This window comes from Megalobrama amblycephala, linkage group LG23, assembly GCF_018812025.1.
Source record: "Megalobrama amblycephala isolate DHTTF-2021 linkage group LG23, ASM1881202v1, whole genome shotgun sequence".
Classification (NCBI taxonomy): Eukaryota; Metazoa; Chordata; class Actinopteri; order Cypriniformes; family Xenocyprididae; genus Megalobrama; species Megalobrama amblycephala.
In genome coordinates, this window is record NC_063066.1 from 27172473 (window position 1) to 27194480 (window position 22008).

Here is a 22008-nt window from a genome sequence, read left to right on the forward strand (position 1 = left end):
CAGGAGTGTACTTTCCATTCTGGATGTAGATGCCAGAGGTCACGTAGCTTAATAACATTTTCATTGGCTCTGGCTAAAGCTGTTTTATTATGGCCTGTGTTCTGAAGGGAAATTTTCTTTCTACAGTCACGGAGTAACTCCCTGTCCTACCAAGTCCAAGCCAGCAGACAAACCTGATGAAGTTCAAGGTAAGTACTCTCAGAACAGACAGAATAGATTGACTCTCACAGTACACACTAACTCGCGGCCCAGAGTCGCTCCCACAGCGAGGACTCAACTCGCTGAGCGGTCTGGCCGGCTCAGACAGGCCTGCTGTTAATGGGAAAAGTAAGACATAAGGGTCTCTGATGTGTTTATTGTCAAAGATGATAATATGACTCAATTATCACTGTCCTGAGATGCAGTTTATATAAGCTGAATTAAACCATGAGCCGCCCTTATTGCTTTCCTCTCATGGTGTTGGCTGCATCTCGATGGATATCTTTGTGTTATAGGTTGGTCTCTGGATAAAAGCAAGCCATTTTAGACTACAATTGCACTCGTTTTAATAGCAGCCCATAAATGTACACACTGTTAACAGGTCTCTGTTGGACCATAGTGAGAAAGTGCTTGAAAAAATAGATGTCCTTTTTTCGTTTAGCACCAGCTAAAGCACCAGCGAGTTCCGGCCCAGCCTGCAGGCCACCATGGGTGACGGACCCGGGTTTCGCAGACCGTTACCACCCAGACAAGACCAGCACGGTGGTGACGCAGCACAAGCAGCCGGTCCAACCCACTCCCATGCAGAACCGCAGCTCCATCCTGCAGGCAGCACAGCAGAGCCCCGCCGACACTAGTGGCCGTACGCCTCTATGTGCCGCGTGCAACAAGATCATCAGGTACGGCTGGAACTCTGCTACCCCCGCGGTCAAAATTCAGGACTGCCTAAAATTTAGCAGTTAAAATCCCAGAGCTAACTGCTGCAGGCAGCCCAAAATACCTCCAAATCAATGATGACTATGCGCTAAATGTCATTACTTACAAGACATGGGGAGGGAAAAAGGTTGTCAGACTTTGTAAGGCAGCTATATTTCTTAAAATACGCCGAGCACAGAAATAGCGCCATGTCCTTGGGCTTTCTGCTGTGGAGAATCAATATGGAATGGAGTGGGTTTCTGCGTCTGACCTACTATTTCCATTAGAATGGCTTTTGCACACTGAACACTTAAGAGTGCTAAACCCAGCTGCTAATGCCCCAGCTGACCCTTTCACTTCAATGCAAAAGGCTTTAGTTGTAAGACTTTGTGTTTGTGTGCCTGTGTTCTAGGGGACGCTACGTGGTGGCGCTTGGTCGTTCCTGGCACCCAGAGGAGTTCATGTGCTGCCAGTGTAAAAGGGTGTTGGACGAGGGGGGCTTCTTTGAGGAAAAAGGATCCATTTACTGCACCAAGTGTTATGACAACCGTTACTCGCCCAACTGTGCCAAATGCAAGAAGAAGATCACTGGGGTGACCGCATTTCCTACTGTTCTGCAACACAAAGACAAATATAGTTCTTTAGAATAGAATTTGCACCGATTGAGTCAAAGAGTGGTGGAATAGTTTGTAAAATCATTAAGGATACTGGTAAAAAAAAATTATATACCCTACCTTTCCAAATGTTGGGGTCAGTAAGAAGAATAAGAACACTTTTATTCAGCAAGGATGTATGAAATTGATCAAATGTGACAAATACATTTACATTTTGACAAACTCAAGTCATCATAGCAGTATTTCCACAGCAATTAAGCAGCACAACTGTTTTCAACATTGATAAAACTGAAGACTGGAGTAATGATGCTGAAAATTCAGCTTTGCCATCACAGGAATGAATGAATGAATGAATGACAGAGAGAGAGAGAGCATTACATTATGTAATATACATTCTAATAGTTAAAGTTAAAAGCCAAAATCATTTTACCCCATTTACTTTCTGATCCTGTTTACTTTTACAGATATTTACAGATATTTCTTATCTTTTTGTGCACAATACATTTGTACGTTATGTATTTATTTATTATTCCAAGTGTTAAAAAATGGGTAGCAAACAGCATTTCATGTTGACTTTAGGTGTTTTCATACATGTTAAATTCATATATTCTTAAAATTTATATTCACTGATCTGTTAAGTATTATTTAATAGTAATGGCTTAACAGAAATTAAGCATTACCAGGATTTAATCCAAAAAAACAAAAAAAACAAAAATTAGGGCTGTCAAACGATTAATCGCGATTAATCGCATGCAAAAAACTTTGAGTTTGCCTGTGTGTAATTATTATGTATATATAAATACAAACACATCCATGTATATATTTGAGAAATATTTACAAGTATATGTATTTATTTATATTTTTATATAATTTATATTATATATAAATACATTTTTTGTACATAAATAACATATTTCTCTTAAATATATACATTAATTTGTGTGTATTTATATATACATATTATTTACACACATTACTCACACATATTATGCAAACTCAAACTTTTATTTAATCGTTTGACAGCCCTAAAACAATTACAATTGTAGGGGGGAAAAAAAAATCAATGTAAGCTTGACAATAACAATAAATGACAAATTTATCAAATATGACAATACATAAATATATAATGTAATACTATGACAATGTCAGTATGACCTCAAACAACAAAAAAAAGTTTTAGATTGACTCATATTGCATAGCATGAAGCTGATGATGAAGAGCAGTGCCAGTGGGGTAAAGTGTGTGAGAGTTTAAAAGTGAGAGTGGAATGATTTTCGAAGTGTGAATTCATAGATGATGTGCGCAGATCCCTCACACCCCTGTGTCCTCTCCACAGGAAATCATGCACGCCCTGAAGATGACCTACCACGTACAGTGCTTCCTGTGCGCCGCCTGCAAAATGCCCATCAGGAACCAGGCCTTCTACATGGAGGAGGGAGAGCCCTACTGTGAGAGAGGTGAGCCACCGCGGCCCTACTCGCACGCCCGGGCGCACATCTTATCGACAGCCCCTGCCGAGAGCCGAGCGCGGGCTCATGCGGTGTTTAATCATTCAAATGCTGCCACTTCACTTCAGACTTCAAATCTGCTCCATACCGGCCCTGCACATTGATTAGGAGCTTTGCTGAGAACTTTTATGCTTGAGAATCTACTTTAAATATGCCATTAGTAGAAAGTGCTTTGCTGCTCAATGAAACCATTAATATTGTGTTTTTTAAAGACAGATTCAAACTCATGCTGACCATATGAGCAACCAGCTGAAAGTGTCAGCATGTGCTGTAGCCATTTATTAACTTTTTTTTTGACACATTTATGATGCAACAAGGAATTTTTGTTTTATTTAATTTTTTGTTTTGACAAAAAAAGATATATTAGGCAGCAAGTGAACATTTTGTCCTCAAAGTTGATGTGTTCGAAGCAAGAAAAATGGGCAATCGTAAGGATATGAACGAGTTTGACAAGGGCCAAATTGTGATGGCTGGACGAGTGGGTCAGAGCATCTCCAAAACTGAAGCTCTTGTGGGGTGTTCCCAGTCTGCAGTGGTCAGTATCTATCAAACGTGGTCCAAGGAAGGAACAGTGGTGAACCGGCGACAGAGTCATGGGCGGCCAAGGCTCATTGATGCACGTGAGGAGTGAAGGCTGTCCCGTGTGGTCCGACCCAACAGATGAGCTACTGCAGCACAAATTGCTCAAGAAGTTAATGCTGGTTCTGATAGAAAGGTGTCAGAATACACAGTGCATCACTGTTTGTAGCGTATGGGGCTGCATAGCTGCAGACCAGTCAGGGTGCCCATGTTGACCCCTGTCCACTGCCGAAAAGCGCCAACAGTGGGCATGTGAACATCAGAACTGGACCACGGAGCAATGGAAGAAGGAGGACTAGTCTGATGAATCACGTTTTCTTTTACATCACGTGGATGGCCGGGTGCGTGTGCGTCGCTTACCTGGGGAACACATGGCACCAGGATGCACTATGGGAAGAAGGCAAGCCGGTGGAGGCAGTGTGATGCTTTGGTCAATGTTCTGCTGGGAAACCTTGGGTCCTGCCATCCATGTGGATGTTACTTTGACACGTACCACCTACCTAAGCATTGTTGCAGACCATATACACCCTTTCATTGAAATGGTATAACCTGGTGGCTGTGGCCTCTTTCAGCAGGATAATGTGCCCTGCCACAAAGCAAAAATGGCTCAGGAATGGTTTGAGGAGCACAACAATGAGTTTGAGGTGTTGACTTGGCCTTCAAATTCCCCAGATCTCAATCCAATCGAGCATCTGTGGGATGTGCTGAACAAACATGGAGGCCCCACCTCACAGCTTACAGGGCTTAAAGCTGCAAACATCTTGGTGCCAGATACCACAGCACACCTTCAGGGGTCTAGTGGAGTCCATGCCTCGACGGGTCAGGGCTGTTTTGACAGCAAAAGGGGGACCAACACGATATTAGGAATGTGGTCATAATGTTATGCCTGATCGGTGTATGTGGGCTTTGGGAATGTTGCAGATCAGATTCAATCCTACATTCCCACATGAGAACCGGAATTAAGTAGTGAAATTTGCCAGGTTAAGCTGTGCTTTTCATTCATTTTGTTTCCTGAGTGGTGGAAAGTTGCTAAATTCAGCTACCTTCCATATTTAATTTATATTTATGTAGTGCAGTTAATCACATTGTCACATTTGTTGGGCCCCTAATCTTACATAAACAGACATTAAGCTGTCTGAAGGGAGTGTATGTCTTTATTATGTAAATTGGCTTGCATTGCAGTTCCGGTGCTTTACAGCTTTGAAGAGTTTCGGTCTTGTGTCAGCAGCAAGTGGGCAGCTGTTTCTGTTAGAAATAAAAAGCTAGTGTTGATAAAATAGCTGCAGTCTCAGCACCTTAAAAGGATTGTGCTCTAAACCACTTACCTTGCGTACGAGACGTAAAGCCTGCAACTTTTAAGTTTTCCGTAATGGGTAAAACTGGGGCAATCCATATAGGAATCTGGACCAGTGTCTGTTATCACACACTGAGCATGTGAGGCCTGAGAAAATGTAATCCCTTTTCTTTTTCCTTTCGATAAGACATTTCTTTCTTTCTTTCTTGACTTGTTCTCTGACCAAGCATTTCTTCCTCGCTGTCTTAATAGGCCCTTTTTGGTTGGTTTGTTTTTCTCTGCAGACTACGAAAAGATGTTTGGTACCAAATGCCATGGCTGTGACTTCAAGATTGATGCAGGGGACCGTTTCCTTGAGGCGCTGGGCTACAGCTGGCATGACACTTGCTTTGTCTGTGCCGTAAGTCATTTTGATGCATTGGGACCTGTCCCGAAACTCCATCTTAAACTTTCTGCACCACGCAACACTATCAAGAATTTGCCACTGTGAACCCAGACATTTCTCTCTCAAATTCATACAGTGGCTGTTTGCACTTTCTTATTCATATTTCAGATAAATAAAGATTTGAACTTTATATTCTCTTATGGAAGTACTGGAGATGCTCTTGCATTTTAGATTTTTAGGAATGTACTATTTTTACTTTTTTATTATTATTATTTATTATTATTAATGTTATTAAATTACTAAAGAAATCTCTTACTATGCAATAATACATACTACTGTACTGTAAAATAAAAAAAAAATCAAGTATTTAATAATCATAATAATGTTATAATAAAATATTAATAGAATTATTATTGTTGTTATTATTTATAACAATATATATTTTATATAATTTATTTTATATAATTTTACAAAACAACTGTAAAATTACAACACAAAAATTTATGGTTGTCTTCATTAAACCATTGAGCTTTTATTTTTGACGGTAAACTGCAGGGAGACTTTCTTTCTTCAGTCGAAAAGATTTTTTGATGAAAAAAAAAAAATAATAATCCAAGGATTTAAAAAAAAAAAAAAAGTTTTTGATGAAAACATTCCAGGATTATTCTCCTTATAGTGGACTTCAATGGAGCCCAAACGGTTGAAGGTCAAAATTACAGTTTACAGCGATCCCAGACGAGAAATAAGGTTCTTATCTAGAGAAACCATTGCTCATTTTCTACAAAAATAAAAATGGTATACATTTTAACCATAAATGCTCATCTTGAACTAGCTCTCTTCTTCTTCTCTATTAGAATTCTGGCAGTGTAGACACTGCTAAGTGTATTACTGCCCTCCACAGGTCAAAGTCTGAACTAAATTGTCATATACAATATTCTAGTGCAAGTATTTAACAATTAGTTCAAACTTTGACCTGTGGAGGGCAGTAGTGTCTACACTGCTGGAACTCTAATAGAGAAGAAGAAGAGAGCTAGCTCAAGATGAGCATTTATGGTTAAAACTTTTTTTTTTTTTTTTTTTTTTTTTTTTTTAGAAAATGAGCAATAGTTTATCTAGATAAGACCCTTATTCCTCGTCTGGGACAAGGTGGTGAGTAAATCATCAGGAAATTTTAATTTGAAAGTGGACTAATCCTTTAACGGGGCAACTGGCGAATATCACAGTTTCAACGCGACTCATATTTGACACTTTGAAAATGTTAATAGTGTCGGTTTCAGTCGATTTCAATCATCATACAGTAACCAGCCACTCTGGTTTACGCAATTCTCATGGGTCATACTTTTCAGGCTGGAAAATCACATCCCCGGGCAAGGTGGTGTCCAAAAATGTGGTTCTTTGATAGCTTGACAGTCTGTGTCTGATAGCAATTACTTTCATTTTGATGTGCACTGACTTCAACATCATTACTCCAGCCTTCAGTGTAATGTGATCTTTCAGAAATCATTCTAATATGCTGATTTGATGCTCAAGAAACATTGCTTATTAAATCACTGTTAAAGGGGTCATGAACTGCATTGTTTTATTGTTTTATAATGTTTCCTGGGGTGCACTTATAATATTAGTATGCTTTTTACATCCAAAATTGTCATAATTTATATATAAAAAAGGAATTTTTCCTACCCTGATTTTAGCTCTCTGGTTTGAACGCTCTGTTTTAAGGGGCGTGTCTGCTGTGAGACTTCAGTGTAAACACCCACTACTGTGATTGGCTAACATCTTTCCATTTGAAATAGCCAAGTATTACTCTCTCTTTTAGCACGTTTTTACTATTACAGTTAATAGTAAAGGTTAACTAATCGTGAAAAGTGTTGCATTATATTTAGATCATGCATTAAAGGTTGCAGAGATGAACACTGTGTAGCTGATCACAGACATGTTGAGCGCATGAAAGCAATGATCTCGTCATTGCAACTTAATTTCTACACACTAACAAATGCTTTCATCTTCACTAACAGTGCAAACGTGATATAACTAAGAGATTCGTTGAATAAAATGGGAGTTTTGCGCGTTAGTCACAATAAACTTGCTTCAACGATTGCAAAGGGAGCTTTCTTTGATCGCTTTCTTTATATAATTTAATCACCGTTAAATTACAGATTATTTTCATCCTACTAAGAGAAACAACGCAAGTTGACGTTTAGTCACAGGTTTGATTTACTGACACACAAAGAACATTTGACTGTACATGAATCATTACATATCAGATCAGGCATTAGAATTAACACAGTTGCTTACATGTTGTTGCATTACTGTCGAGTCCAGGCACTGCACAATATTTTGTAATCCTCAACGGCATGTTTATTGCTTGGTAGCTTAGCACTGGGTAGGTCTATGTTACTTAGACTACCTATTCTATTGCATGTCATGCGCTTAATCGGTGGGCGGGGCTAAACAGACAGTGATGAAGTAGGCGTTGATGATCTTCTGCTTAGGCGGTGCTTGCTGCCCTTTGACGTCATAGATCCTCACTTTGTAAATCCTGTCGTTTGCTGGGTCTGATGTCAATTAAAGATTTTATTGGACTAACAAGGAAGTTTTCATCTCTGAAACTTACAGGATATTCTTATTGCATGATGACCTCTTATATGTCAAAAGCTCAAGGAAAATTTGATTCTTCAGTTCTTCACCCCTTTAAAAACAGTTGTACTTCTTATTTTTTTAAACATCTTTGAATGGAAATTTCAAAAGAAAAGCATTTATTTGAAATAGAAATCTGTAGTAACATTATAAATGTCTTAAGTGTCTTTTTTTTATCAATTTAATGCATCCTTAATGCTGAATAAAAGTATTAGTTTCTTAAAAAGAAATCTTACTGACCCCAAACTGACTTACTGCTCCCAAAATGAAGATAATTCAAACACTTCTCCCCCTAATATTATTGGCTTCTAGAAATTAGCAAATCATGAATCACAGCTATAGAATAGCCCTGTGGAATAGTCCCTTTGCATTAGCTCCATGATTGACTTCCGCTGTTTAATCCTCATTTTTCATCTCCTCAGATCTGTCAAATCAATCTAGAGGGGAAGACGTTCTATTCAAAGAAGGACAAGCCACTGTGTAAAAGCCACGCTTTCTCTCCGCTGTGAGGCTCTGCTGTTCTTCGAGGAGGGGCCGGAACGGAGACTGGGGGGTCTACAGCTATGCCAAACAAGACCAAGTACTTTACTTGAAGCCTGTAACATATGGCTGACTGACAGAGTGATGGATATAGTAGCTCCGCTGGCTTTCACCGGCTGTTATAGCCCGCTTCGATCAGCATTTACTAAGTATGTGTCATTCAGCAAAGCACAGATCTGAATTTTCGGTAGCTTGCTACAGTAAGCCGACAGACTGGCCTCACTTTTGCTGTGTTACGATGCCAGTCATTCAACTGGAAAAACAGCTTATGAACTGTTCGAACCACCAATGCCAGAATGGATAACAAGGCAAAGTATCTTAGCTGTCCCTCCTCATCCTCCTCCACCTCCAAAAGTACACCTGCAGTATTCATGATGCTTCAAAAATCCAAAGATATTGTACGTTTTTACTTAAATGGCTCACTTTCACTTTTTAGATGTAACTGGTTTGTTTATTATCAGTATTCATCAATTTGGCATCTGGAGTGAATCTCACAAGAACTGGTCATATTTCACCCCTTTTATTATGGCTTAAAAAAAATTAAGCCATTTGTAAGAATATTAACATTTTTATGACTTTATTTTCATGACAGTTGAGCACATTTTCCCTACTTGTCCTACTGTAATGCAATAAATAAATAAAGTAGTGTTTATACATCATGATAGTATTTGTACTGCCTTTAGGCTGATTTTAATAGTCATTTTTCAATGAAAATCACCATTAAAAAAATAAAGGGAATGTGATTATCATGAAAATATTGTCACAGAGGCCCTCCTGTTTAGTGTTTAAATTGTGACCATGTTTTTTTTTTTATGAGATTCATCCATCTCATCTGCACTCGGATGTATACATCATCCAAAGTTCTGTCCTCTCTTTTGTCTCAAATAAGGACAAAGCAGTTCCCATGCAATGAGTGAAGCAATCTAGTCACACTCCGATACATACAATCCATTTTGTAGGCTAAAGCATTGAGCATGTGATCTACTCAGACAGGATCTTAAAGTGGCCCCTCAATCCTCTAGATGCTGTGCAGCCTACTTTTTTGCTCTGCCTGATTTGCTGTGCCAGGGTACTTAAGGTAATGGCAAACCACAGAGGAATAAAACGCCCCTGGCAGCTACACTGAAATACATTAGCACTGATTGCATGCGTTTCATCCTGACCCAACCAATGGTCTCTACATGACTTCAATACTAAATATGCCACATTCATCTGTTCTAATCAGACAGCTAGTTCTAATTAAGGGAAGGCCCGTGATACCATAAAAAGGGTTTGTATTGGCGCAATTGGATCATGCGATCTCATATGGTCACTTAGAGCGTTTGTTCGTATTTGCTTGCTGTGTTGCTAGTGGATTATGGATATCACCAATGTGTCCTTAATCTTATGGCATTTGGGCAGTACCTCACCCTCCAAGCATAATGGCTCTTCTTCAGAGACTACATACCAGATGCTGCCCGGAACATCATTCACTTATCGCGATCTCTTGCGCCATAATCGGAAGAAATGCAACACTCCAATATCCTGCTCTTTGAAAGCTCTCTCTCTATATATATTTGAGCCAACAGCTCAATTTTTGTACTTTTTTTTTTGTATTGACAATGTGTTATGTATCAACTATCAAGTGCCTTTTTATAGCTTTGCAGCCTTTAACTATTGTGTGTGTCAAACTGCTGTATTGTTGTGCATATTATAGAGGTTTCTATGTCAGATGATGCAAATCATTTATAAAGAAATTGTGCTAGAGACACTTAGTCAATAAATCACCTGCAGTCATGTTGCTGTGTGCTGACTTATATGAATACCAGTGGACTTTGGGTTTTCTGCATGTATTTGAATTCCAAAGGCTCCGGAACTGTAGGTGGCGCTAGCACAAATCACTCCACTCCTCTTTTAACAATATATAATTTATTTACATCCATTTTAGGTTCAATTACTATACATACCTTTTCTGAAATTTCATAGAGAGATATATACATAAGGCCAAGTAAATACTTGAAAGCACTTAGAAACGAATTTCCAAAATTCTACCCACAAATCCATATCATTGTCCAAAAAGTACAGAAAACCTTCTGCAGAAGAGGGCTTCCTATTACCACAAAATCATCGACGACAATTTACATCGACAAGAAAAATGAAAAGTAACTTTACCAAAAGAAAAAAAGAATAATAATAGAAAAGAATTTTACAATTGCATAAGCGCTGTGGCATGTAATAAATACAGCATTCTGACTTGCAGAAAGGCAAGGAACATTGAATTAAGAAATTGAATTGAAGAACATTCACAGGTACACAATTCTACGGTTTTCAGTTCAAAAAGAAACTCAGTGGAAAGAAATAGCACACTCACACATTCATTTACACAGAAAAAAGCCATGAATGAGGCTGACACAATGTACAGTCATGAAAAGAGATCGGTGGTTCTTTTAGTGAATATCATGTCATCCGCTTTATTCATTGTTAGAAGCTGACTTCTGCTTTGCGAGTTTAGAACGACAGACTGTTGGAAGGATTTTTATGTCGGTGAGAAGTAGCAACATTGATGAGAAATTCATGTTTAGAAATGCGCAAAACGTCTTTCAACTGAACCGTTTGTAAACCTGAGTGTTAGGAATCTGATCGGTTTTGCACCAAATCCTTGTCTAAATACTCTGGCAGAAATATAATTTACTGGCGCATCTGTTTTCTCATGACGTAGAGTTGAGATTTCGTAGGAATCTAAGAACTGATAACCCATAAACCAACAGCCTCAGGACGAAACAAAACGACGGTGTACAAACTTATGGCGAAAACAGTCTAAACCTCAAACACTGCAGAAAGAATTAACTCAGTGCTATATAACCAATGAACAGTAGGCAAACACTTCACAGGTTATACTTCGACAAATGTTACGTCAGTTGTCTTTTTTGGCTTGTTATTAAAATATCATTTACAATTACTTTACAAAGTGCTGTATTAAATATTTAAATTCTTTTACCAGTGAAATGCTCAAAATGAAAAGTTAGCACAAGTCATGAGATCTTGAAAGAAAAATAGACGCGTGTTGAATATAGAAATGTTACTTGTACACAATCGGCATAGATATGAAAGAAATGCTCCAGATGGCTCATACACTTTGGTTGCGCAGAGATGTGTCATATGAAAAGTACTTATCTACAAGACAATGACTTTCATAGATTAAAAAAAAAAAAAAAGAAGAGAAATAGCTGACTGGTTAATTGATTAATGAAAACCACCAATGGAAACCTTAAAGGGTTAGTTCACCCAAAATGAAAATTCTGTCATTTATTACTCAGCATCATGTTGTTCCACACCAGTAAGACCTTCGTTCATCTTCGAAACACAAATTAAGATATTTTTGAAAATCCGATGGCTCAGTGAGGCCTGCATTGCCAGCGACACTTTCAGATGCCCAGAAAGCTACTAATGACATATTTAAAACAATTCATGTGACTACAGTGGTTCAACCTTAATGTTATGAAGCGACGACAATACTTTTTGTGCGCCAAAATTACGACTTTAACAGTATCTAGTGATGGGCAATTTCAAAACACAGCTTCATGAAGCTTCGACTTGGTTCAGAGCGTGTATCAAACTGCCAAAGTCACGCCCCCCAGTGGTGAACCATTGAAATCTCGAAACACTTATGACGTAACAAAGCCTCGTTTACTGAAATCACGTGACTTTCATGCTCTGAACCACAGATTTCGAAACAAAAGCTTCATAACTTCATGAAGCAGTGTTTTGAAATCTTGTGTTTTTTTGGCGCACAAAAAGTATTCTCGTCGCTGAACCACTATAATCACATGAACTGTTCAGACATCAACGTTCTTAGTATTCCTCAATCAATTCATTATAAACAATATAACATCTTTTATAAAATTATAAAAGAATGCCTGTTTTCCCATTCATTTTTTGTAAAAACTGTATAGGGTCGCTAACGACCTGAGGTGTGCATCGCACATTTTTTCTGCACAACAAGGCTTTGATGATGCAATTCACCCTTTTTCCACAAGGTGGCAATGTCAGATACACAATGATGAAGTGATGTTTCATTCAGACAGAAAACGAAAGACTAGACCAAACTTGAAATGGCTCTTTGAAATTTACTGCAGAGCAAATACTGCATGCAGTCAAATATGAGTGTCCTTTCGTGTTATAGATCCGGGTCGCTAAAGACCCAAATATGTAAGAATGATTGGTGAAACATTCATGCATTTAAGAGTTAAATAGTACCTTTCTGGGCATTGAATGTGTTAATTATCTTGTTGGCAATGAAGGCCTCACTGAGCCATCTGATTTTATCAAAAAATACCTGAAGTTGTGTTCCGAAGATTAACGAAGGTCTTACGGGTGTGGAACGACATGAGGGTGAGTAATAAATGACAGAATTTTCATGTTTAGGTGAACTAACCCTTTAAGGAAACATACCATACAACAAAAAAAAAAAAAAACAAGAACAAAAAACACAGTATGTGCACAATATGGCATTTAACTTGAGTTCTCTGTTAGCTGAGTGAAACAGGCCTGTGTATTTCCACTTGCTGTGGAGAGAATGTGCCGGGCTCCTTCAATCATCTCTTCAGACGTGGCTGTAATTACTGGTCAAGATGAACACGTCCAATTTGTGATCCACAGTTTCTCACAAATCCTCCTTCATTTGGAATGAAATACTCTCACATTCAAACAGAGAGAGAGAGAGAGAAGAAAAGAAAAAAGAAAGAAAAAAAATTCGGACAATCTTCAAACTGTGTAATGCACATTCATGGCGCCAAATGCGGGGCTGAGACGTGTTGCCATTCTACAGGCCGTGACAGAAAGAAACCACGCGTGTGATGGAGGAATTTCGAAAAACACGTCAGCTGCTGAGTGTCGATGAAGTTTTCTTGGATGGAACATTTGCTTTTTAAGGGTTGATGAAAATATTCTTTCTCCTACGAATAAGAATTTGCCCTGCAGCCAAAATGGCTTTCAGAGAAACACAGACTCATTAAATATGAAGGAGAATAGCATTTGGTAGTATTGCATTTTCTGTTTATAAAAGAAGAAAACCTTTCCAACAGGGAACATTTGTTCTTCCTCCTTTATAAACGAAGAATATAAATCCAAAAGATTCCATCATTCTACACTTTAAGGGGTTTCATTGACATGAAAAAATGCTTTTCAGAACATCTGATCTCAAAAGTCTGTTGAAAACAACAACAAATGTGATGTTTTTCAAGACAGTTATGAATGTTTGAGGTCCCTGATCCCCCATCCCAGATGTCTTTTCTTCAGCAGCTAAACATCCACAGAATCCTGTGCTTATTTACCGATTATCCACCCGGATCAGAACGTATATCGTTGCATTGAGGTGAATTTTGGACTTTATGGCTTCATGAAGTCGAACAGACATGTTAAGTGCACAGGGGCAGAAGAACAAGTGATGGCTCTCACCAAAAACGTTTCGCTCTGTAATGTTTTCGACCTGAAATTTAGCAAACGCTCGAAAATTTTAAATGCTTCGCGAGGTAAGAAACGTGTCGGCCAAAGGAAATTGTCATCGATATGTGTGCTTGCATATTGCTAAATGGTACACATTTACAAAATGCATGTCACAAATCTGAATTAGTTCGCAAAATATTCACCTTACCTATATTTTCCACTTGATATCTTTTAAAACGATTCGTTTTAGTTTCCAGTCTGATATTAATATATCAATGTGCCTAACACAAATGTGGTTAGAAAGTACATATTGGTCAGTGACTGAGGGCAGGACCAGAATCATAGAATCTGGGAGTTTCTATACACCATTATTTTCAAAACAAATGGGATTTTTGTTCTGAGAAAGGGGCATTTGTCTCAGTCACAGTACATCTAAAAGCCCTGCCAGGTTCCTCCTGAGCCTGGTCTTGGTTTTTTTTTTTGTATTTTTATTTTTTTTTTCTTCTTTTATTCCCTATTCACTGGGGAAGTGGCCTCATATAGTTGGGTAAACCCTGTTCTTTGATTTGTTTCTCATCTCTGGTGGGGCGGGCAGAGGGTCGCGTCCTTCCCCCCACCCCATCGCTCAGAGACGGCCGCTCTGCTCCAGTTTTAATGTGTCAGCACTCCCCGTCTGACACCAGGAATATCATGGCCTCCTGCTTGCCAATCTCAGCCATCACAGCGGCGAGCTGATTGAGATTTCCGCTGTGGAAGTGCTGGGCCTCCCATAAGTCCAGAATCACTGATGTGGGGCTCGCTTTGGACGCGAAGAAACTCATGTGCCTAGGGAGGGAAAACAGAGGAAAGGAAATTGTCAGAATCCTACTGCAGTGTGGATAGTGTTGCAGTTTATGTCTGACTTCCACGTGCATGTTATTTTATTTATGTACTTTGTTAAGATGCTTATATTACAAAACTATTAAAATATTAATTATAGATGTACACAGTCTTACATATTACATTTATGCATTTATCAGACACTATTATCAAAGCGACTTACAAAAGAGGAACAAGTCTTAAGTGTTACATTAAATTTTCATACATTTTAAACATTTGCTTTTTAACTTTAGCTTTGGTTTAAGTTAATATTTGAATTGATGATTTTTTTTTTCTTCATCAAAATTTGTTTGAGACCAAACAATTGGGAAAAAACATAACACTTCACAATAAGGGTGCGTTCACACTTGTAGTTCGGTTCGTTTGGTTCATTTGGTCCGGACCAAATAAGAAAAACAATCATTTAGTCCTGGCCCGATTAGCTTTCACATTGGCAATTTTATCACCGAACCAAAGGATACCGAACCTTAAGGCATAGGGATGCATTCACAACATGATTGGTCGGATTTTATGACGTATTGCCTATTTTGAGACGGAACTTACCGAACATCCAAAACAATGCTGTTTGCTGAGGTAAATGCGCTCGTTGTGTGTGCGTAGCGGTGCGTAGCCTGCATGTGATGGTATTTTGGCCAGCTGGGAACTCGTGAAGAGCTTATAAAATGTGTAAAGTAGTCAAAACAGCGGCGGGAATCCCTCCGTCACACACAAACGATCTACTGCGTGGAGACGCGCGCGTCTGATGCCTGTGATGGGCAAACTCGCGACTATGACAAGAAAAACCGACATGTGTGAGGATTCTGTCCTTTTTAGGGTCTCCTCTTCCTGTTTTTGGTTCGTTTACATGTCTTTGGTCCGTGTTGCGTTCATATATCATTCGAACCTCACCAGAGTTCGTTTGGAAGCGGACCGAGACCCATCTTTTCAGCGGTCTCGGTCCGCTTGTTTGGTGCGCACCAGGGTTCGTATGGCAGTGTTCACACATGCTCAAATGTACCGCACTAACCGAGCAATCGCACCAGGGTTTGTTTTAATCGAACCAAACATGACAAGTGTGAACGCACCCTAAGGTTCCATTTGTTAACATTAACTTGTTGCTAACACAAACTAACAATGAAAAATACTTCAGCATTAGCATTAATTAATAATGGTTAGTGTTAATTTCAACATTTAATAATACATTATTAAATTCAAATATATCTGGTAATATTATTCTATAGACTTCAGGTGTGAACTAGTAACGAACAGTTGTATTTTTAACAAATTAACAAAGATTAAAAGACATATACAAAGACAAATGTATTGCTCATTGTTAGTTCAAGTAAGTTAATGCATTAAAGGGATAGTTCACCCAAAAATGAAAATTCTGTCATCATTTACTCACCCTCAGGTTGTTCCAAACCTGTATGAATTTCTTTCTTCTGCTGAACATAACAGAAGATATTAGAATATGGATAATCAACTTTGGAAGTCAGTGGGGTCCATCGACTGTTTGGTAACTGACATTTTTCAAAATATCTTCTGTTCAGAAGAAGAAAGAAATTCATACAGGTTCGGAACAACTTGAAGGTGAATAAATGATGAAAGAATTTACATTTTTGGACAAACTAACCCTTTAACTAATGGTAACTAATGGAATGTTATTGTAAAAAAAAAAAAAAGACACTCATCGCAATGGCAATCGCATTTGTTGTACCAAATTGAATATACAAATTAAACACACCAATGGAAAACATTGTTAATAATAGACTTTTTCTTTATGCAAATCTCTCTCTCTATCTCTCTCTCTCTCTCACACACACACACGTATTGTGGTGAAATATGACCTGGACATTTCTTTGTGAGATTCACTTGGCTAGCCTTCTGTTTTTCCTTTATAACCAGATATAATAGAAACTATATTAGAAATGCAACGAATTTGCTTCATACTGCATTATGTATATGTTTCATTGTAAAAAGTTAAACAGGATTCATGGAAGTCATAAGTTATTATTCCCTGAAATAAAACAAAACATCAAGAAGCTTATCTTGCATTATAAACCAATATATCAACCTCACTGTCACTCCATTCAAAGCGAGAGAAGAAAATCTCTGCACACTGGTCCAGGGAGACACATTAGCTGGACATAGTTATTCCACAGAGGAATATAAAACAATATTTTCCTACTCTTCTCCATTCCAACATACTAAACCAATGAGCGAATGCTCAGTTCTTCAGAACACATGCTTTACACCCCTTTGTTAACTCCTGAACTAAAGCAGCCCTGCATTTTCATTTGATGAATTATCTACTGTGGGTCTCAGTCCTCTAAAAGGGTAAAACCTAGGTTGCATGTGACCTTTTCCATTGACCAGGCTGAACCTTTTGGATCAAAGCTGATCAATAAGAACAAAGCAACCCCTTTTTGCACCGTATTAGATGTTGCGAGATGCATCTCCCGAAGGAAGCTGAAGTGGGTTGTTCGATCTAACGGCCTTTTTCTGGACCTCAAATGCCTGGGGCTTTAAGTGTTGTTTTCTGCATGTGCTCTGTTCTCACTGAGAAAAGGTTTACAGTCGGGGTTGTATTCACTAGTAGCGCTGCTTTTAAGATCTAAAACTTTTTCTGAGGACAGTGTAAAATGAGTAAAAAACAAAAAATTCCGAACATTTCCACCTGCGAGGATTCTGCGCATTTCCTTAACTACTTCCTTAAAGTAAATAAAAATTGATCGTTTCAGGCTAGTGCGCTAATTGAACACACACCACAGCACTTCAAATTGTAATTAATTGGAGCAAGTAAACATTATTGGACAAATGACGTCTGCCCATTATGTTCCATTACCTGGAGGAAGTTCAACGGAACAGTAATTAAATCACTGCCTTGCAATTTCCTGTGGAAGTCTGTGTTTAATATGCAAGTACAGAACCGCACCGAGGTAATCTGCTCTAGATATCGGCACTCTGCAAAAAACATTTTCCATGACCAGAATCCTCAGAATTTGTTAAATGGGATCCATTCCCGATCCTAGAGATGCTAACTTCTACCATTGCTAAGAGATCCTTCATGTACCTGTCAAGCTTCAGTCTCTGGGCCAGTAGTCTCCAGTCTGCTCCGTTGGGACAGGGGGTGTCCAGACTGCTGCAGATCTTCTGTCGGATAAGGTAAGGGATTTGGAATGCGCTCGGACCGGCCAGGGCAGGGGTACAGTTGTCCATCAACAGGAAATCAGAGTCCAGTGGTCTGATGTCCTGGAGACAAGAACATTTCAACCTAATGTGTTACTCATACTCAAGTGTACAGGGATTTTAATCTGAAGATCTATGGCTGTTTGCAGGAGAATCATTTTGGAATATATAGTTCAATAAAATAGAGTTAAACTGAACTGAAAGGTTTTTAAAAGGTGTTTGAGAAATGGTTAAAATATGCATGTGTACACTACAGTTCAAGGTTACACTTTATTTTGATGGTCTCCTTTAGACATTCTGTTGACTAAGTAAGGTTGCACCTACATGTCAACTCTCATTAGTTCAACTAGAATATCTAGACGGTTAGGGTTAGTAGAATAAGTTGATATGTACTTGAAAATAAAGTGTTAGCAGATATTAAGTCGACAGTCTACTAACACTCTAATGAGAGTTAGTTGAAATGTAGGAGCAGCGTTACTTATAGTCAGCAGAATATTTATAGGGGACCATCAAAATAAAAGAGTAACCCAGTTCAATTCGGTTCACAATATATTCAAAATTCTAATTAGAATTCTAAAATAATCTTGTATAGACCATCAATTTAGTTAAATTCTGTTCAATTCTATATTCAAACTACAATAGTGACTCTACAAGTTTGATTAAACCTTCGAAATATGATGAAAATATTTTATATTTTTTTAAAGGTCCCGTTTTTCGTGGTTTTTTGAAGCTTTGATTGTGTTTATAGTGTGCAATATAACATGTGTTCATGTTTCGCGTGTAAAAAAAAAAACAGTATTTTTCACATAATTTACTTATCTGTATACCGCTGTTTCCACTGTCATAAAAACGGGCTGATGACTTCCTTGTTCTATGAAGTCCCTCCTTCAGAAATACGTAACGAGTTCTGATTGTGTCAGTGGTTCCTGTGTTGTGATTCGACAGCAGTTTAGCTCATCTTGCCCGGAAAGGTCACGCCTCTTACCATAACGTGGAGATGCACGCGCTCAGTGTTATTGTAAACGTCTTTAATTTTACCCTATCAATTTGAGCCGGAATCAGACCCGGTGATTGGACTGCGGGATGAAAATAACAACGTTTCGATGACATGGCGACAAACACACTCTACAAACGCAACTCTTGTGTAATTCTGTGGGTGGAGGTTAGTCAAAAAACTGTTTTAGTGACGTCATTAAAGAAGGAAGTAGAGGGATGTAGTCCAAACTGGCCGTTCGATGTAGGCGACTTCTGTTAAATAAAATATCTCGCTTGGCATTGAACTTTGAGCTTTAAAATTTTACAGATTTTATTTATACTCTAACAACAACATTACACACTAACTAAAGTTTGAAACATGGGATCACGAAGAACGGGACCTTTAAATATTTTAAAATGAGGGAAGAACAAAACACTAAATTTGGGTAAGGTATTTGTCTGACAAAATTATTTGGCAAAAACTACAGCTACAGGTATTTATTTTACTATGGAAAAAATGCATAGAAAAACAAAAACTCACAGGAAATCGTTGATTCTCTCATTTTTGCATTTCTTAGTATGACAGCCTGGCCAAAAATTATGTCCACACAATTTGCCATGTTTAATTGTGTTACCACAAATAAAATCTAGTGTTGTCAATCTAGTGTTGTCAAAAACTTCGATACCATGTGGAATTTTCAAATTCAATTTAAATTCAAAAATCCAATTCTCATTCTAAACTAAATTCAAAATCATAATGCATCTCGTAAAGCAGCTTTACGCCGAATAGTGCGGTAACACTGCAGTCTGTACTGTTAGACTGGTAGATCATACCGCAGGTGGTCTCAGTTACCTTTGAGATGTTGAAGTCCAGGGTGAAGCTCTGTCCCTCTCCTTCTACCTGCCACACACACAGCGTGCAGGTGAGATCACAGGTGCTCAGGCTCTGTCTCTCCAGTGTGAAGGTGCAGTGCAGGGTCCGCTGAGAGCCGCTCCAGATGTGGTAGAATGGGATCTCCTAAAGGACCAAATAATGAATCTAAAATGAATAGGCTTATGCAATGCTACATTTCAGTGCTGTAGGAGGACAGTAAGATTTTTGCAACACATGAAGTATCCAAAAGTTTCCAGATTTTGGCAACCTTTGGCAAACTTTGCACCTGACATAAATAAACTTGCAAGAAGAATTCTGCCACTCGGTAGATAATACACAGCTTCCGTTCCATTAAAAAAAGTTCTGCACTAGCAAACAATAGATCCATCTGAATATGACTGTCAGTAAGAGAAACAGACAAAAGAAAAAGTCCAACACCTGATGATTTATGATGCTGTGGCTGCCGGTGCGAGTCTATGAAAGCTCTTCTAAATCTATTGTCGTTGGCATTTTCAAACAGAGCAGGAAAATAGTTTCTTTGTCTCTGACAACAGTAGAACGTTTTGAAAAGCTAATTGTTCACAACAGGGGATTTGGATTTAATTTATGAGCGAGCGCAATTCACTAGATAGAACAGATATGCCTGCATATCCACAGTCATATAAAATAAGAACATGTATTAAAACAATACATTGTCTGTCAAATGAAACACGTTCACCGTGACGCTCCGATTTAACTAATTATTTAGCTTTATAACACGCTCTTGCCTCATATTGTCTCATTAACTGTGTAGAGCGACACAAAAACAAAGATAAGCACACACTATTTAAGACTACACATCAGTCATGAACCAATCAAACAGCAAATCAATAAAAGCCAGTGTTATCAGAGAATATGCAGTACCTCAGTTTACTCTAATGGGGGAGCTGTTATACAGACTGAAAAGTCTGCAGGGAAACCAAGCCGAGCAACACACTTATGTAAAAACTAGGGGACGTTCAGGTGAGAAAATGTTTCCTCTATGCACATTTGTGCTGTAACACTGTTAGCTGGCATCTTCAAATCCTCTGAGGAGCTTTTTACGCCAAGATTCCTCCACAATCCAGAGACGCTCCTCCGAGGCCCGCGCATACATGATCCAGGAAGGGAAACACGAGAAAAATCAGGTGCTGCAGCCTTGAGCATTTACATATTGGTCTATATTTAATCTCCTCCACTGGGAAAGAGTCCTGAGATGGGCAGAATGGTGAGGAAGACATATGAGAAAACCGCACCTCTCTCAATCCTTCTTTACCCAAGAAGCCGTTAACTCGTAGCCAAGGCCGAGCCTGTTATTAAGAGCAGACGTTCTAGGGTCCCTGCTCGCCAATTCACCCTTTAATGGGCTTCTTTAGCATCCCCGCACGTTCAGAAATACTCTAATGAGGCGAAACCAAAGAAATTTCCAATTACTGCAATCCGGAGGACATACCGGATCACACATCCTGTTAGAAAGCTCAGAGCGGCCACAGTGCCCCCAAGAAAAATAACTTGGCTAGATAACTCTAACTCACTCAATTAAGTTTTGAAAAGACCTTGACAACAAAGAACAAAAAGACAAACATAACATTAGCAGTACATTTTACAGAGGCAAACGGATAAAAATAGAGGGAAAACTGCACAAAGCAGAGTTTCGCAGCTACTTTGCTCAAGCAAAACTTGTTGTCAGAACAATTTGGGTAGTAGCTACGTGGCTGCTAAAGTGTTCTGCATGGATGTTAGCAGGTTACTAGGACTAGAAATGATTGCTTCATAAAATTGATTTGCCTATTTATCATGTTCCAGGCATTTTCTTTTATATTTAATGTTTAATACCTTTAATATTTGAGGTTATGTGTTTTGAAAAGTTACTCACCCTCATGTTGTTCCAAACTCATCATTTTTGAAACACAAATTAAGATATTTTAAATGAAACCTGAGAGGTTCTGTCCCTCCATTGAAAGTCCAGGTAATCAAAACTTTGTAACGTGTCATAAAGTGTTAAACCAAAAAGGTCAAAGTGTGAATAAATTAATGAATCCATAAATTAATCCTTATGAATAGAGGGTTAGTTCACCCAAATATGAAATTTCTGTCATTAATTACTCACCCTCATGTCATTCTACACCTGTAAGACCTTCGTTCATCTCACAAATTAAGATAAATTCTGATCAAATCTGATGGCTCAGTGAGGCCTCCATTGCCAGCAAGATAATTAA

At 38.5% G+C, this 22008-nt stretch overlaps 2 protein-coding genes across 8 annotated transcripts in view; one reads left to right on the top strand and one right to left on the bottom strand.

Annotated features, from left to right (window-relative positions):
* pdlim7 (PDZ and LIM domain 7) overlaps positions 1–10227 on the top strand; it is a 49393-nt gene extending 39166 nt beyond the window's left edge. For all 4 annotated transcript variants that reach the window (XM_048176247.1, XM_048176250.1, XM_048176249.1 and 1 more), the window contains 6 exons: positions 127–188; positions 641–878; positions 1307–1487; positions 2845–2965; positions 5174–5289; positions 8334–10227. In XM_048176247.1, the coding sequence (XP_048032204.1) occupies positions 127–188; positions 641–878; positions 1307–1487; positions 2845–2965; positions 5174–5289; positions 8334–8420 (805 nt within the window). In that variant the 3' untranslated portion in view covers positions 8421–10227. The remainder of the gene's footprint in view (positions 1–126; positions 189–640; positions 879–1306; positions 1488–2844; positions 2966–5173; positions 5290–8333) is intronic.
* A 2579-nt stretch (positions 10228–12806) lies between these two features.
* Positions 12807–22008, bottom strand: part of unc5a (unc-5 netrin receptor A) — a 263498-nt gene continuing 254296 nt past the window's right edge. For all 4 annotated transcript variants that reach the window (XM_048176234.1, XM_048176232.1, XM_048176231.1 and 1 more), the window contains 3 exons: positions 19751–19915; positions 17807–17985; positions 12807–14700 (listed from right to left, as the gene is read on the bottom strand). In XM_048176234.1, the coding sequence (XP_048032191.1) occupies positions 14535–14700; positions 17807–17985; positions 19751–19915 (510 nt within the window). In that variant the 3' untranslated portion in view covers positions 12807–14534. The remainder of the gene's footprint in view (positions 14701–17806; positions 17986–19750; positions 19916–22008) is intronic.